At 47.1% G+C, this 18985-nt stretch overlaps 1 protein-coding gene across 5 annotated transcripts in view; it reads right to left on the bottom strand.

Annotated features, from left to right (window-relative positions):
• dcp1b (decapping mRNA 1B) overlaps positions 1-7378 on the bottom strand; it is a 144209-nt gene extending 136831 nt beyond the window's left edge. For 2 of the 5 annotated variants that reach the window (XM_086008914.1, XM_086008912.1), the window contains exon 1: positions 7214-7377. In XM_086008914.1, the coding sequence (XP_085865040.1) occupies positions 7214-7351 (138 nt within the window). In that variant the 5' untranslated portion in view covers positions 7352-7377. Of the gene's footprint in view, positions 1-7213 lie in introns of all 5 variants that reach the window. The other 3 variants (XR_015081366.1, XM_086008913.1, XM_086008915.1) reach the window with 3 other exon arrangements.
• Positions 7379-18985: the final 11607 nt, after the last annotated feature.

The following is an 18985-nucleotide window of genomic DNA, read 5'->3' on the forward strand; positions in this document are numbered from 1 at the left end:
ATCAATCTCTCCCGCATCAACTGTCCAGGTCCATGATGGACATTACGGTAAACGGCTGCGCCACTACCTGCCTTTTTGACAGCGGGAGCACGGAGAGTTTTATACACCCCGACACGGTGCGCAGTTACTCTCTCCCGGTCCTGCCGACGCGTCATCGCATCTCTATGGCTTCCAAAGCCCAGTCAGCGGACGTCGGTGGCTACTGTATGGTGACTCTTTCAGTGCGGGGTACTGAATACAAAAATTTTAAACTTCTGGTCCTGCCCCATCTCTGCGCTGCCGTCCTACTGGGGTTGGATTTTCAGTGCCACCTTAAGAGTGTCACTTTAGCGTATGGTGGACCCCTCCCCCCTCTCACAGTCTGCAGCCAGCAGTTTTTAAATCGCCCGCCGCGCGCCATTTGCAGCCTCTCCACCCTTAAAGTCTCCCCCCCCTCCTTGTTCGCTAACCTCACCCGCGACTGTAAGCCCATCGCTACCAAAAGTAGGCGTTACAGTGCCGGGGATAGGGGTTTCATTAAATCCGAGGTAGCGAGACTCCTGAAGGAAGGGATTATCGAGAGCAGCAATAGCCCATGGCGAGCACAAGTGGTGGTGGTGAAGGCTGGCGGCAAACAGCGCCTAGTTATTGACTACAGCCAGACGATCAACCGCTACACCCAGCTGGATGCATATCCACTCCCCCGCATATCTGACATGGTCAATCAGATAGCACAATACCGGGTGTTCTCGACGATTGATCTGAAGTCGGCATACCACCAGCTCCCCATCAGGGCTGAGGACCGCCAGTACACAGCTTTTGAAGCTGACGGTCGGCTCTATCACTTTCTCAGAGTTCCCTTCGGCGTCACCAACGGAGTTTCTGTCTTCCAACGGGAGATGGACCGGATGGTTGACCAGAACGCGCTCCAGGCCACTTTCCCATATCTAGACAACGTCACCATCTGCGGCCACGACCAGCAGGACCACGACGTTAATCTAGAGAAATTCCTCCGGACGGCCCAGCGGCTGAATCTCACATACAACAAAGACAAATGTATGTTTCGTACTACGCGCCTTGCTATTCTTGGCTGCGTAGTGGAGAACGGAGTCATCGGCCCAGACCCCGATAGAATGCGCCCCCTTATGGAGCTCCCCCTCCCCCACTGCCAGAAAGCACTGAAGAGATGCCTGGGGTTTTTCTCTTACTATGCGCAGTGGGTGCCCAACTATGCGGATAAAGCCCGACCCCTCATCAAGTCCGCCTCCTTCCCCCTGACAGCAGAGGCCTGTGCAGCCTTCACTCTCATAAAAGGAGACATTGCGAAGGCCACAATGCACGCTGTGGATGAGTCCCTTCCTTTTCAAGTGGAGAGCGACGCATCCGACTTTGCCCTAGCTGCAACCCTTAACCAGGCGGGGAGACCCGTGGCCTTTTTCTCAAGGACCCTCCAGGGCCCCGAGATTCGACACTCCTCTGTCGAAAAGGAGGCCCAGGCCATTGTGGAAGCCGTGCGACATTGGCGGCATTACCTGGCCGGAAAACGATTTACCCTGCTCACTGACCAGCGTTCAGTGGCTTTTATGTTTCATAATAAGCAGCGGGGCAAAATCAAGAATGACAAGATCTTAAGGTGGAGAATCGAACTCTCCACCTACAATTACGATATCTTGTACCGGCCCGGGAAACTCAATGAGCCCCCAGATGCCCTATCACGTGGTACGTGCGCCAACGCGCAGGTTGATAGGCTACAGACCCTCCACAATGACCTCTGCCACCCGGGGGTCACCAGGTTCTTCCATTTTATCAAATCCCGTAACCTGCCCTACTCCATCGAGGAGGTCAGGACCATGACCAGGAACTGCCAGATCTGTGCCGAGTGCAAGCCGCATTTTTATAGGCCAGACAGAGCGAGCCTGATCAAAGCCACGCGCCCCTTCGAGCGGCTGAGCATCGATTTTAAAGGGCCCCTCCCCTCCTCTGACCGCAATGTGTACTTCCTCAATATAATTGATGAGTACTCCCGTTTCCCGTTTGCCATCCCTTGCTCGGACATGACCAGTACCACGGTCATTAAATGTCTGAATGACCTCTTCGCCTTGTTCGGTTTCCCTAGCTATATCCATAGCGACAGGGGCTCATCTTTTATGAGCGACGAACTTCGGCAGTACCTGCTCGCGAGAGGCATTGCTACAAGCAGGACCACCAGCTACAACCCCCGGGGTAACGGCCAGGTGGAAAGGGAGAATGCGACAGTCTGGAAGGCAGTCCTTTTAAACTTAAAATCTAAGGGCCTTCCGACCTCCCGCTGGCAGGAGGTCCTCCCTGCGGCGCTCCATTCCATTCGGTCGCTGCTCTGTACACCCACCAATGCCACTCCTCACGAGAGAATGTTCTCCTTCCCCAGGAAGTCCACGTCGGGGATTTCGCTACCAACATGGCTGACTTCTCCAGGTCCCGTCCTACTGCGGAAGCACGTGAGGACCCATAAGGCGGACCCCCTGGTCGAGAGGGTGAGCCTCCTCCACGCTAACCCGCAGTATGCTTACGTGGTGTACCCGGACGGGCGGGAGGACACAGTCTCCATTCGAGACCTCGCACCTGCAGGTGCTCCTGAAACACCCTCTTCGCCACCCACCGCTACTCCTGCCTACCCCCAGGACACAGTCCCCGCACGAGACCTCGCACCTTCGGGTGCCTCTGAGAGACCACCATCGCTACCTCCCATTACCCATGCTCTGACCCCTGTAGACGGCATGCAGCAGCCCCAGGGTCCGCCACCTGCTACTCCTCCTCTGAACGAGACACCGGGTTCAACGTTGGATGCTGCACCATCACCGCCGCTGCTGCGACGCTCAGGACGGCTTACAAGGCCTCCTGATAGACTTCAGTACACGAATTTTTAGTGCACTTCACCCCGCCGGACTCAATTCTAAACAAGGGGTGAATGTGGTAAACCACTGTTGTTAGTATTGTTGTACTTGTCTGTGCATGCCTCAGCTGACTCCGCCCCTGGCTCCACCCTCATGGCTGGGTATAAAGGTCGCTGCTCAGAAGCCTCCGGCCCTTTTGGATACCAGGCAACCCCAAGAGGCATGCTCTGTTCTTTGGTAATAAAAGCCTGTTTATTACTTACTCAATCTCCAGTCTTTTGTAGCAATTGATAGTGCATCAAGTTTCCTCTTTTAAAAATTCCCAGAATTTTGCAACCCTAGACAGGGTACTGAATTTGGATGATCAGCCATGATCGCATTGAATGTCGGAGCAGGCTCAAGGGGCCGAATGGCCTACTCCTGCTCCTATCTTCTATGTTTCTATGTAATCCATTGGTTGTAAAGTACTTTGCAATATCCCAAGACTACATAAATACAAATTTGTTCTTTCTTTATGCAGACTGTCTTCTGGTGCATGCATAAAGTGTTGACATGAACTTTAATTGCTATGAATAAATGTGAATTAGAAACCTTTCCTTCAAGATATTAAAATACCAGAGGTTGATAGAAACCAGTGGGAACCAGCTGGGTTCAAATCCAGCCCAGACCAATGGAATGAAAGCCTCCTCTGTCTACTGGCTGTATGGAAATGAGTGCAGTGAATGGGGTGGGCATGGACGCACAGTATCCCTAACTTGGCACTAATTGACAATCTCGCTCAGGATGGCTGGTGTGCAAAATGGCTAAAATGTCACAGTAAGGGGTGTATTTCTGCTGTTAGGGCTGATGGAACTAACTGGGTGCCTGAAATGGGAGAAGTTCCATCCCCCAACACTAATGGCATCTTAATAAGCGTTAAAAAAACTGAAAAAGATTCAGTATACAAGTTAATCTGCACTTCTGATTTGTTTTGCATTACATTACAGTTGCACTTCATGCGTCTTCTCCTGCGTATTAACAGTCATAGCATAGCGGTTATGTTACTGGACTAGTAATCATGATCCAGAGACACGAGTTCAAATCCCACGGTAGCTGTGGAATTTAAATTCAATTAAATAAATCTGGAATAAAAAAGCTAGTATCAGTATCATGAAACTATCGGTTCACTAATGAACCAGACTAATCTGCCACCCTTACCCGGTCTGGTCTACATGCGACTCTCAGCAATGTGGTTGACTCTTAACTGCCCTCTGAAATGGCCGAGCAACCCACTCAGTTGTATCAAAAACTGCTAGGAAAAACAATAAGAATAAAACCGGTTGTACCACCCGGCACTGGACTCGGACACAGCAAAGGCACACCCAGCTCAGTCAACACTGCAAAGTCTTCCTCACTAACATCTGGGTGCCTGTGCCAAAATTGGGAGAGCTGACCCACAGACTAGTCAAGTAACATAGTTATACTCAATCATTTGACCCAACATTCCAGACTCCTCCATCACTATCTCTGCTAAATGGGATAGATTCAGAACAGATCCAGCAGCTCAAAACTGGGTATCCATGAGGTGCTGTGGGCCATCAGTAGCAGCAGATTTGTAACCTCAGTGCCCAGTTATCCCTCACTCTACCCATTATCATCAAGCCTGGGGACCAAACCTGAGGTACGTAGAAGAGCATGCCAGGAGCAGCACCAGGCATATCTAAAAATTAGGTGCTCACCTGATGAAGCAACAGAAGACTACATGCATGCTAAACAGTGGAAGCTAAGCGATCCCACAAACAATGGATCAAATCAAAGCTCTGCGTCCTGCCACAACCAGTCGTGAATAGTGGTGGACAATTAAACAACTAACAGGAGCAGGAGGCTCCATGAACATCTCCATCCTCAATGATGGCAGAGTCCAGCACGTGCAACCATCTTCAGCTAGAAGTGCTGAGTGGATGATCCATCTAAAATTGAAGTCAATGGGAATCAGGGGGAAAACTCTCCACTGGCTGGAATCATACCTAGCACAAAGGAAGATGGCTGTGCTTGTTGGAGGCCAATCATCTCAGCCCCAGGACATCGCAGCACGAGTTCCTCAGAGCAGCGTCCTCAGCCCAACCATCTCCAGCTGCTTCATCAATGACCTTCCCTTCATCACAAGGTCAGAAGTGGGGATGTTCTCTGATGACTGCAGTGTTCAGTCCCATTCGCAACACCTCAGATAATGAAGCAGTCCGTGCCCACATGCAGCATGACCTGGCCAACATTCATGCTTGGGATGATAAGTGGCAAGTAACATTCACGCTACACAAGTGCCAGACAATGACCATCTCCAACAAGAGAGAGTCTAGCCACCTCCCCTTGACATTCAACGTGTTTACCATCGCCAAATACCCCACCATCAACATCCTGGAGATCACCATTGACCAAAAACTTAACTGGACCAGCCACATAAATACTGTGACGAAAAGTGCTGGGTTTTCTGCAGCGAATGACTCAGCTCCTGACTCCCCAAAGCCTTTCCACCATCTATAAAGGCACAAGTCAGGAGTGTGATGGAATACTCTTGCCTGGATGAGTGCAGCTCCAACAACACTCAAGAAGCTCAACACCATCCAGGACAAAGCAGCCCACTTGCTTGGCACCCCATCCACCACCTTAAACATTCACTCCCTCCACCACCGGCGTACCATGGCTGCAGTGTGTACCATCGACAAGATGCACTGCAGCAACTTGCCAAGGCTTCTTCACCAGCACCTCCAAAAACTACCACCTAGAAGGACAAGGGCAGCAAGCGCATGGGAACACCACTACCTCCAAGTTCACCTGCAAGTCACACACCATCCTGACCTGGAAATGTATCTCCATTCCTTCATTATCACTAGGTCAAAATCCTGGAACTCCCTTCTGGAACAGCACTGTGGGAGTACCTTCACCACACAGGCTGCAGCAGTTCAAGAAGGCTGCTCACCACCACCTTCTCAAGGGCAATTAGGGACAGGCAATAAAGGCTGGCTTTTCCAGCAATGCCCACATCCTATGAATGAATTAATAAAAACAACAAAGTTTTATTTTTAGATGGGCATACTCATTTAATTGTACAACATACACACTGTAGGAGTAAGAGCACCTGCCAGAATTTCAACCAACTATTTTAAAAAGAAGCCGTTAACTATTATTGACAACAAACAAACACCCTTTCTGGAAAAAGTGACACTTACCTATGACATAGTATTGTTTGAATGGGGAAAAACCAGGTCCTAAATACTTGGGGGGGGGGTGAGAGGAACTAGAAGCTTGTGCTCTTCTACATTGACCAGGGTGTGTCTTATTTATACAATAATTCAGGGTCCACTCTTCACACTTTGCAGATTGCCCCTTCTGTGTACAATTAAGAAGCTTCTGCCTTAACACTAATGGAGAGTGATCTCTACTTCAGCATTGGGAGATTTATAAAAACACAAGTTCTGATCTTTGTATACTGCTGGGGGGGGGGGGGTGGTGTCCCTGCTCTATATAAACACTGTAATAGAAACATGATTATTCCAAACACTAATAGTGTCCAGTTTCTATATACTTGGGAGGTGCAGAGAATGTAATTTTTTATAAAGGGCACCATAAATTACAATGTTTATGACTGCATGCGAGTTAGGTTCCATTCAATCTGGAAAGCAATTCTGCAAGAGGCCAAACCAAAATCTTATCAATAGCAAAATACTGCGGATACTGGAAATCTGATAAACAACAAAAAATGCTGGAAACACTCAGCAGGTCATGCAGCATGCTGGCTGACCTGTGTGTTTCCAGCATTTACTGTTGTTATTTCGAAATCTTATCAAGCCGACACAGAAAATCAATGAAATTCTCCAGATATTTGAAAATTGTAGGCCCGATTCCCCGAAGTGGTCAATTCTTTTAGTATCAATTCTATTATATCAAATTGTCAGTGTGTCTAGGCCTTTAAAATTCCAAGCATCAGAGTCCCAGGTGCGCCTCCGATTACATTTGAGGTCGCGTAAAACCACCGAGCTTTCGAATCCCTGCCCAATTTTGTTGCATCATCGTTTAACATTTTCACATTTTTATTTTTTGTTTAGTTTAGGTCTGTGAGAGTCTAACATAGAGAATCATCTACGAATATCTCACATCCTTCAATACACAAGTCTTTTAAAGCGTGATATGATCGTTTGTTGACAGGTTTAACAACAGAATAACACAAACACAATTTGGCATATAGAAATCATCAACGGGTTTCAAGTTACGCCAAATCCAGCACCAGCACTCCATCCTTCTACCTCCCTCCAGCAGCAGTAGCGATGTCGCTTGAGTACGTTACATAAAGTCCCTAAACTCGTCTTTTCTCGCTCTAAACTCACCCATTCATTGTCTCTCTGACTGAAGGTGTACAGCGCTACCTGACTGGCCACATCCACAATATGAAAGATGTAGGGATCCTGCCTCTGTAACGCTGCGAGGCTGATATCAAGACCTCTGCTCTCCGTCACCGCCGCCATTTTACCACAGCAAACAGGCAAGAGAGTAGCTGCTGGAGACATCGAGGCAGACGAGACTGTCACCTGCAGAGCCATCGAACAGCACACAGAAAAGCGAGATAGTCAGCAAGCTGCAGGCAGGCGTGGAAGTTGCTCCAATGGCCTGGGGAGCATACAAACTTGGGTCGATTTCTCAAGATCCAAACGGGATTCGGGGCATGGTCAAATGGTTGGGAGATACAGCTCTGTTGAAGGATTTTCTGCTTCATGCTTACTCTTAGTAAAGATGGTGCAGGTTCAGTTAAAATGCTATTAACTCCTGGACCAGCTTTCTCTTCTCATTGCTGGTGATGCTGAAGTACATTTCAAGTCCCTGGCAATTTTGAAGCCATCGACTTAGTTCATTTGAACTGTTCCAGTTTTTAAATTTTAAACCCCACAATAATTGGGGAGACCAAACGCAGATTGGGCGACCGCTTTGCGGAACACCTCCGTTCAGTCCGTAAGGGTGACCCTGAGCTTCCGGTCGCCTGTCACTTTAATTCTCCGCTTCACTCCCACTCTGATCTCTCTGTCCTCGGCCTATTACTGTACATTGTTCCAACGTAAGTTCGAGGAACAGCACCTCATCTTTCGATTAGGCACTTTACAGCCTTCCGGACTCAACATCCAATTCAACAATTTCAGATAATAATCCCTGCCCCATTTTTCATGCTGTATGAATTTTGCCATTCCCATTTGCAACATTTTATCTTTCCTGCCTCTTACAAAAGTACAGTATGTTCTTTCAATTCCTTCCTCCCCTTCTAAACCACCCCCCCCCCCCCGCAACCCCTGTCTCTGCACCTGCTTAATATCTGTTACATCTACAGCTTTTTCCAGTTCTGATGAAGGGTCCCAGACCTGAAACGTTAACTCTGTTTCTCTCTCCACGGATTCTGCCTGGCTTGCTGAGTATTTCCAACATTTTCTGTTGTTATTTAATTTTGTGGGGTTTGCTCGAGGAACAGCACCTCATCTTTTGATTAGGCACTTTACAGCCTTCTGGACTCAACGTGGAGTTCAACAATTTCAGATCATAATCCTGGCCCCTATCATCATATATATATTTTTTATCCACACTTTTGTTCTGTTCTTCTCTCCCACATGGCAGCTGTCTTCCATTCTGCCAGCGCAATTTACACTTCATCTAGAGCCATACTTTGTTTCTTAACCTGTCCCATTACCATCTCCTTTTGCCTTGAATATCTCTTAATGTCTCTTAATCTCTCCTGCCTTCTATCCTATCACAGGCCTTCCCTTTTGTTCGTTCATCCCCCTCCCCCATTTCCCAGTGAAGGGGCTGCTCCTTGATTTTTGGCTGCACTTCAGCCCCTGCTCCTGATCTTCGGTCACCCGGTGCGGAGGGGAGCGGGCAGGTCGGAGGACCTCTTCGTAGGACTGGTCCTGGGCCTGGCCAAAGTGGCCATTAACAGGACCAGGCAGTGGGCGGTTGAGGGGGTCGTTCGGCCCGATGCCTGCCTCTCTTCCATGGCTATGTTCGCGCCCGGGTGGCCCTGGAGATGGAGCACGCGGTGTCCGCCGGCACGCTCGAGGCCTTCCGAGACTGGTGGGCGCCACGGGGACTGGAGTGCATCATCTCCCCGGCCGATGTAATTTTAATTAAATTTGATAAGTTTTATTTAAAGTTCTTTTAAGTTACAGTTAATTGGTTCAACAAAAAGTGTTCAGTGATTCACTGAGCAGAAGCAAGTGCAGGTGGAAAGGATGGCACAGGAAACAGCTGACCAAATGGGTAAGCTCATTTCAGAGAACTGCTGATGAGGACAAAGATGCAGACTGTGGTGTATGTAACCTGTTCCACCTTAAGAGAACTACGTTAAGAGATGTACTACTTTCTCTTGGCTGCTGTATACTGTAATACCGGTGGTGACCACACCGGTATATAAACGTTGTGTAGTGATTTGCTGGGCAGTTCAGCCCTGACCTCCGAATAGTAAAGACCTGTTAAAGTTATTCTTGTTGTCTGTGTCCAGTGATTTATAAGAAGCATAACTGGAACACACAGACTCAACAGTGGCGACGAGTCCGATCTTACCCTGCGGCAGTTTTACATCCAAGGCAGCTTCGTCCTCAGAACGGGCGTCGAGAAGAGGCATCCGCCCTCATCATCCTGCTGAGCACCACATCGCACGGGAGGCATCGAGAACCCGGGTTAAAAAGAAAAATTCTGACCACGAAGCCCTCCATCAGCGACAGGCAGTGATCATCCCTTCTACCACGGTGGTGGGTAAGCCGATCAGCGACACGAGCAGAAAGTCGGCCGCGTTGGCTGTGGAGTAGGGGAGGGAAAACGGAGGAAAAAGGGCGGAGAACTCGACCGCGGCCGGTGAAAAGGGCCGGGCTGCAATCGGGGCCGAGAGGCGCAGCGACTGGGGCAGCGTTAAGGCCACGAGAACCGCGGAGAACTCAACCGCAGCCGGTGTAAAGGACTGGCCTGCAAGCGGGGCTGAGAGGCGCAACAGCAGGGGAAGCGTGAATGCCCACGGGACCCGCGGGGGAGCAAAAAGCAGCGTCGGGGAATTGAGAACCGCTGGGGAGGCGAGAACGGCAGCAGCACGGCAATCGCCATTGCAGCCAGCGGGGGAAGAAGGCAAACGCGGGAAGCCGTCATTTTAGTAGGCGGGAGAAGAAGACAAGTGCGGGAAGCCACCATTTTGGGAAAATAAAATAGTTAAAGAAAATCTCAAGGATGCCTAAACACGGGAACATCACTGTTTTTGATAGTGATGTTGAAGATTGGACCACGTATGTAGAACGCATTGGAGTTTATTGTACAGCAAATGAAGTACCAGATGATAAGAAAGCAATAACATTATTAAACTCAATGGGGGCGAAGACGTACGGGTTATTGAAGCATCTGATAACACCAGATAAACCGGCGGATCAGACTTTCGCGAAAATTGTTACGATCCTGCAAGAACATTTAAACCCCACGCCGCTGATGATAGCGGAACGATTTAAATTTTACAGCAGAACGCAGCTGAAAGAGGAAAGCAACGCTGAATTCTTAATTGAACTGCGTAAGCTATCAAAGTACTGTCAGTTTGGTACAGGACTAGCAGATGCTCTGAGAGATAAATTCGTGTGTGGATTATTAAAAGAAGGAACACAAAAGCGTCTGCTAGAAGAAAAGGACCTTACGCTTGAGAAAGCTGTCACCATTGCAGCATCGCATGAGGCCGCAGCAAGAGGCACCGCGGAAATGCAACTAAGGTCATCGGAACTCAGCACCAATCAAATGGCATTGGGTGCAGTAAAGTGTTATCGTTGCGGAAGGACAACGCACGATCAGAATCAGTGCTGGTTCAAAAATCAGGAATGCAGAAAATGTGGCAAGCTCGGTCACATAGCTAAAGTATGCCGGTCAGGTAAGAAGACCAGCAGAAAAAAGTCACCGCAGGAAAAGTGCAAAAAGGTACACAAGGTGACAGAGAACAGTTCAGATGAACAGAAGACGGATTCAGACTCCAGCAGTAAGGAACTGGGTTGTCTAAGAATACATAATGTGGGTAACACAGCAGACCACCAAACTATCTGGGTCACACATCCGATAGCAGGAGTCCAAGTGAAGATGGAATTGGACACTGGATCGGCATTGACGGTCATGAATAAGCAAGATTACAAAAGGTTATTTCCACACATTCCCTTAAGGGATACGGAGATTGTTTTGAAAACATATACGGGGCAAAGAGTATACCCCATTGGAAAGATAAAGGTAAAGGTGGTCCACAAGGATAAAGAAAGCCGAGGAATGGACTTATATGTGTTACCTGAGGGAGGTCCACCATTACTGGGACGGGAATGGATCAGGAGAATAAATATGGACTGGCATTCCTTAAAAGCACTAACTGTAGATTTCGGCAAAAAGGAAGATGTCAAACCTAAACGACTGTCCAGAATATTGGACGATGCTAAAGAGGTGTTCCAGCAGGGACTGGGAACACTGAAAGGAATTACGGCAAACATCAAAGTTGAAGAACATGCAAATCCAAAATTTTTCAAAGCCAGACCGGTACCTTATGCGATACGACCTGCTGTGGAAGCTGAGCTGGAAGGACTAGAACGGTCCGGAGTACTGTCAAAGGTGGACTGGAGTGAATGGGCCACGCCCATTGTTCCCGTCATGAAGCGTTCATCGAGCAACAAGCTGGGGGAACCGGGGAAGGTTCGCATCTGTGGAGATTTCAAGATCACTGTTAATCCGGTGCTTCACACGGTGCAATATCCGCTTCCGCGGATTGAGGATATCTTCGCTTCGTTGTCTGGCGGGAAACACTTCACCAAGATAGACCTGGCGCAGGCGTACTTACAGATGGAAGTTGAGGAAGAGTCACGCCAGTATCTCACGATCAACACGCATAGAGGCTTGTATCGGCATAATAGACTGGTTTTTGGAGTGGCATCGGCTCCGGCAATTTGGCAGAGGGCCATGGAGCAGGTATTACAGGGAATTCCAGGCACACAATGTTACCTGGACGATATTCTGATTACAGGAGATGATGACGAGGAACATCTTGCAAATTTGGAACTGGTGCTCACCAGATTGAAAGAATATGGACTTCGAGTTAATCGCCAGAAATGTGAGTTCTTTCAGAAGCGGATCTCGTACTGTGGTCATGTCATTGACCAGGAGGGGCTTCATAAGTCTCCTGACAAGATCGAAGCTGTTGTGAAGGCTCCCGCTCCGGATAATGTATACCAGTTGAGGTCGTTCCTAGGGTTGATTAACTATTACCATAAGTTTCTGCCAAATTTATCCACGGTGCTGCACCCGCTGAACGCTCTTTTGCAGAAGGGAGTACCATGGAAGTGGAGCGAGGACTGTAAGAGGGCCTTTCGCAAAAGCAAGGCATTGATCACCTCAGAGGAAGTGTTGGCTCACTTCAACCCAACGCTGCCTATTCGTTTGGCTTGTGATGCTTCTCCATATGGTATTGGGGCAGTACTCTCACACAAGTTGCCAAATGGCTTGGAGAGGCCAGTCGCGTTCGCATCCAGATCATTGACCTCCGCTGAGCGCAACTATGCTCAGATAGATAGGGAGGCTCTCAGCCTTGTGTGGGGAGTAAAGAAGTTTAATCATTACCTGCAGGGCCAAAAGTTTACGCTACTGACAGACCACCAGCCGTTGGTATCCATTTTTAACCCTAAGAAGGGTGTTTCGGTGATGACAGCACAGAGGCTCCAGAGATGGTCCCTTTTCCTAGGGGCACATCAATATCAGATTGAATTCAAAGGTACAAAGCAGCATGGTAATGCTGATGGGCTGTCGCGCCTGCCACTACCTACAGCGGAGGAGGCACCGACAGTTGACCCTGTTGAGTTATTTCACTCGACCATCATCGAATGTTTACCAGTCACCAATGCAAGTATTGAAAGAGAAACCAGGAATGACCCGACACTGTCCCGGGTCTATGAATTGACAGTGAAGGGATGGCCAGCACATGGTGATCCACTGTTACCGGCATTCTCAGCAAGACGAGAACAACTGTCCGTCTGTCAAGGAACATTGATGTATGGAACAAGGGTGATTATTCCTCCTAAGTTAAGAGAGAGAGTTCTAAAGGAACTGCATGAAGGTCATCTGGGGGGAGTCAAGATGAAAAGCCTTGCTAGGGCTTATTTGTGGTGGCCGGGTATCGACCAACAGATAGAGGATCTGACGAAAAGCTGCTCAGGGTGCCAAAAAGTTCAAAATGCACCTCCGATTGCACCGCTGCATCCATGGGAATGGCCTTCAACCCCATGGCAACGTGTACATATTGACTTTGCTGGTCCATTCATGGACTCCATGTTTTTAATTGCGGTGGACGCACATTCTAAATGGCCAGAAGTGATTAAGATGACTACCACTACCTCGGAAAAGACGATGGCAGTGCTAAGAACGATATTTGCAAGAAATGGATTGCCAGAACAAATATGTTCAGACAACGGACCGCAGTTCGTGTCAGAAGAATTCCAGAAATTCATGAAGAAGAATGGGGTGAAACATTATACCTCTGCCCCATATCATCCGGCTACAAACGGGTTGGCCAAGAGATTTGTACAAACATTCAACAAAGCAATAAAGGCCATGAGCGAAGATCAGATTCCACTACAACACAAGGTGGACAATTTCCTACTGGCATATCGAAACGCTACTCATGCAGTGACAAACCAAAGTCCTGCCATGATGTTCTATAACAGGAGGTTGCGGTCCAGGTTGGACTTGTTAAAACCAAATGTGCGGAGGGAAGTCGAAAACAAACAGTTCCAGCATATAAATAACAAGACCACTCGGAGTTTCGAAATAGGACAACCAGTGTTAGCCCGGGACTATAAAAATGAGAAATGGCAATCTGGAACAATTCGGGCCAGACAAGGACCCCTGATGTACATGGTAGATATGGGTGAATATGTAATACGACGTCATGCTGACCAACTGGTAGAATCGAGAACAAGGGTCGAACCCATGGTTACGGCAGAGACAACCGTGGAAGAAGTTAGTGAACCTGAAGCATCTATCTCAGAAGTGAATGTACCTGATGATGATGTCCAATCCATAAGAGATCAACTAGATGAGTCACCCCAGCAACGAGAATCAGAGACCCCTGAAAGGCGTTATCCAACTCGGATCAGGAGGCCTCCTCAGAGACTGAATCTTTGAACTGTTTTGCATGAAGTTGTATATATATATATGTTATTATGTTATGTTAAATGGGGATATACACTGTTAAGCTAAAAAGGGAGGATTGTGGTGTATGTAACCTGTTCCACCTTAAGAGAACTACCTTAAGAGATGTACTACTTTCTCTTGGCTGCTGTATACTGTAATACCGGTGGTGACCACACCGGTATATAAACGTTGTGTAGTGATTTGCTGGGCAGTTCAGCCCTGACCTCCGAATAGTAAAGACCTGTTAAAGTTATTCTTGTTGTCTGTGTCCAGTGATTTATAATAAGCATAACTGGAACACACAGACTCAACACAGACCTTAGCATTTAAAAGATGATTGCTGTGCATCAACAATTGCTGAATGCATTGGACTGTATGGCAGGAAGTTTCTGCAGCATGTCTGAGAGTGTGGAGAAGACCACTACCAACTTCCATGGGATTCTGGCACATGGTATCAACATTCTGCAGTTATCCATGGAGTGTGTGGCCACTTCAATGGATTCTGTGGATGCTGTTGCTGAATCCTCCTTGTCGGAGTCTCTGGCAGCTGTAATTGCATCTCTGAGTAAAGCTCATACTCAGACCCCATAAAATTATACAAAAATAAAATACTGCAGATGCTGGAAATCTGAAATAAAAACAGAAAATGCTGGGGAAACTCAGCAGGTCAGGCAGCATCTGTGAAGAGAGAAACAGAGTTAACATTTCAGGTCAATGACCTTTCGTCAGAACTGGAAAAAAGCAGGAAATGGAACAGATTTTTAAGCAAGTGTAGTGGCTGGGAAATGGGGGCCTCTTTTGTTGAACCAAATAACTAACTCGTGGGCCAATTCGGCCTCTTTTGTTGAACCAAATAACTGTAACTCGTGGGCCAATTCGGCCTCTTTTTGTTGAACCAATTAACTGTAACTCGTGGGCCAATTCGGCCTCTTTTTGTTGAACCAATTAACTGTAACTTAAAAGAACTTTAAATAAAACTTATCAAATTAAATTAAAATTACATCGGCCAGGGAGATGATGCACTCCAGTCCCCGCGGCGCCCACCGGTCTTGGAAGGCCTTGAGCAGCCGGCGGACACCACATGCTCCATCTCCAGGGCCACCCGGGCGCGAACATAGCCGTGGAAGAGAGGCAGGCATCGGGCCAAACAACCCCCTCGACCGCCCGCTGCCTGGACCTGTTAATGGCCACTTTGGCCAGGCACAGGAGCAGTCCTACGAGGAGGTCCTCCGACCTGCCCGCTCCCCTCCGCACCGGGTGACCGAAGATCAGGAGCGTGGGACTGAAGTGCAGCCAAAAATTGAGGAGCAGCCCCTTCACTGGGAAATGGGGGAGGGGGATGAACGAACAAAAGGGAAGGCCTGTGATAAGATAGAAGGCAGGAGAGATTAAGAGACATTAAGAGATATTCAAGGCAAAAGGAGATGGTAATGGGACAGGTTAAAAAACAAAGTATGGCTCTAGATGAAGTGTAAATTGCGCTGGCAGAATGGAAGACAGCTGCAATGTGGGAGAGAAGAACAGAACAAAAGTGTGGATAAAAAATATATATAAGATAGGGGCCGGGGTTATTATCTGAAATTGTTGAATTCTATGTTGAGTCCAGAAGGCTGTAAAGTGCATTATCGAAAGATGAGGTGCTGTTCCTCGAGCAAACCCCACAAAATTATTAAATCACCAGGTTGCTATGCTGAGTATGTGTGAGAGATTTAAGTATAAAGAGAAAAGGAAAGCAAGATGCAGGAAATTTGAAAAGAAAAAAAAAATCAAATAAAAACTGAAAATGCTGGAAATACTAAGCAGGTCAGGCAAACACTCTGCTGCGCAGGGCCTTCAGTCTCACCATTTCCAGTGCTTCATCTACTTTCTTTGCTAATTATGTCAATTGTGGAATCCTCCATTGGTGTAAGTACTTATACAGAGGCAGCATGTCCTCCTGATTTTTCACGACCCCTCCTGTTGTGTGCCAAATTCTCCTAGAAGCGGGTTAGTGTGTGCCTTGTTTAATGGTATTGAAGATGTGCGAGGGAGCTTAGCATAGTGTGCATGATGAGAGGAATAAGCAGCAGATGTGGGCAAGAGGAGGAAGTCATTACGAGAGTAGCAGCAGGTCCGAAGTGTGGAAGTGCAAGTAGAAAGAGGTGCAGTTAACTGTCTAATTGTGATTGAAGGAGAAGCATAGGAAGTGGGGCTAAAGTAGGGTGGTATAGGGCTGTGCAGAGAGTAGGAGAGATATGAAGGGGAGTCTTATGTTAGCAGTTCTGGTGAGGGTATTAAATTTCTTCAAGCATACTCTGGGAACAGTGCTTGTGGCATTTACTTGCTCTGCTACCTCTTTCCATTGTTGCTGTGAAATTTGCCTGGGCACCCGGCACACATCCCAAGGGAAGAAGATCTTCTTCCAGCTGCTCACTTGCTCAATTAGCGCCTGCACGGCACCATCTAACAATCTGGGGGCCCTGGTTGCAGTCAACTTGCCAGCAGATTCTGAAAAACCAGTGCCAGTACATGAAAAGTGAACCTCCACTTTAAAAGGTGTAGACTGCTTTTATAAAGTGGCAGCCAAACCGGATTTCCAGTCTTCCCAACAGGCGAACTGCCTGCAGGAAGCGCAATAAGCTCTGGCAGCTCGCCAATGAGGCCTGGCCACAAAAATTGATTGGGCCTCTCTCCAATGTCATTAAGCGTTCAGGGTGGACAGAGCAGATGCTCCTCCCACCACCCACCTGACATGCAATATACAAAAATCTACCCCCTTAATTTTAGCCTGTGCTCACCAGCTCTGAGGGCAAAAAAAAAATGGTGGATTAAAATAAAGTTTCAAACAGTATTTTGAGCAATTTGATTAGTTCACTTTCTCCTTTCTTTTATTGGTATGTCTTCCTGACTGGTCATTCAGAATTGGTTGTTTTCTTAAGTCCTTAGTTGCTTCCCATTGGTAATTTCTGGTTATTTTTGATTCATATGTCCTCTACATAGAATTTTACAGCAGAGAAGGAGGCCATTTAATCCATAATGCCTGTACCAGCTCCCAGAAAGCACTTTTCACTTAGTTCAGGATGCCAGTGGAACAGTTCCCTGTTGTATTTCCTATGGCCACCTAGAAACAGCCCAAAAATGTGCAGAAAAAACTCAGAAAATCCAGGGCAATATTTTAATTACAACTGAACCAATTATGTAGATAGGTTGCTTATTTGCTTTTGTACTTTAAGCCCCTACTTTAAAATCTAGAATCTCATACCTTTTTAAAATGCTTTTATCAACCTGTCCTCTCACTTTTAAACATTTGTGTATCTGAATTACTGAGTCTTTTTACTCTTCTACTCCTTTTAAAGTTTAACCATTTAGTTTGTATTCCTCTCTATTCTTTCCCCAGAATGTACCACCTCACATTTTTCCATATTAAATTTGATCTAACAACTATCTACCCAATGCACTAATCTATCTATCTTCCTGGTGCTATTTAGAGTCCTCATTATGGTTAACATCTATTCCATTTGATTTGCTGTTGTTTTATTTTGAACCAATCAACAATGTGATACCAGAGCACGACAATGGTTGTGATATATTTTATTAGCAGATTTCTTGTCTTGCTGCTCAGTGAGTAAGAAGATACACTGTTTTATATGATGTAACATGTAATATATTATCAGAGCCACAAATTGAATATGTGAAATTGTGTTTTTATTACAAATACGGGAGGGTTAGTGGTATTTTTGGGCCCAAACTATTTGATTCTGTTCACATTTATGTGTTGCTGTTTTATATATGCTTGTTTACCTATGGACTCAATTTTATTTTTGTCTTTCTTTAAAGTCCAGAATCCATAGAAAGATAATCCAAGCTGCAGGTGGTAGGAGGTGTGCAGAAGTACTGGGGAAGAGTGGGTCATATGTGGTTTGGTGGTGTTGGGAGGATCCAGTGCTGCAGGAGCAATGGGAGGGGGTGGTGTGTGTGTGTGGTAAGTGGACAAGTGTGGGAATATTGGGAATGGGCTACATGGTATCTGGAACCATTGGTAGTGGGAGGTTCCATGAATGGTATGTTTAGAATATGGAAGTGGTGAGAGGGGTTGATGGGACGGTTCCTTTGGGAAGCACTGGCATGGCCATAGCAGGATGTGGGGGTCTGAGAGGATGGTAGGTGTGTTATTACTGGGAGGGAGATCCCAGAGGTTTGAGGGGACTGGGACAATTGAGGAGAGGTCTGGGAGAAATTAGGGGGGTAAGGTATGAAACCTTCGAGTAGGCATGTCATGTGGTAGTGTGGGGAAGTCTAGATCTGATTTTTGGGAGGAGAAATGACAAAGAATGAAGACTGTAATTTCCCACCCTCCCACATGTTGTTTGCCAGCAATTATAGTATAAGTATATACTGTGTAGTTTAAATAATTAACACAGACATCACTGCTCAGTGATGGGAAAGTCCTTTCAGGAATCGTGCCCCCGCAGACAATGTCAATAGCTGCTTTCCAGATTGTGAATCAGGATCTGGTTTTAGGCATTTTTACACACTTACTGCAATTTTTTTCTTTCTCAGTAAAAATACAGCAAAGAATTTAAACACCTTAAAGCCAGTTCCCCAGCAGAAATGTGACTATAGTTCTTTCTTAAGGCGGGAGCAAGATGAAAGATACAAGTACTCGGGTGCAGTGGGGGGCATGAGAGCAGCAAGAGGTGACAGGATGGGGCAGTGAGTGGGGATATTGCACTAGTGTACAGGGCGGGTTGGGGACGGGGGTCAGGAGCATAAGAGATGGCGGATGTTGGCATTGGGCGAGAGGTCTGGCTTTGACAGCCCTCAATGGGTCCAACTGTGCAGAACAACACCAAGGCACCATCTACCTTGGTGACAGATTTGGGAGTATAATAAAGAAGTAAATTTTTAAAGATGGCAAACAAGCATAATAGAAAAAGTATGACGGAAACAAAAAGTGT

Source organism: Somniosus microcephalus, chromosome 16 (genome assembly GCF_052327205.1).
Source record: "Somniosus microcephalus isolate GS21.2 chromosome 16, FLI_Smic_1.0, whole genome shotgun sequence".
Taxonomy (NCBI): Eukaryota; Metazoa; Chordata; class Chondrichthyes; order Squaliformes; family Somniosidae; genus Somniosus; species Somniosus microcephalus.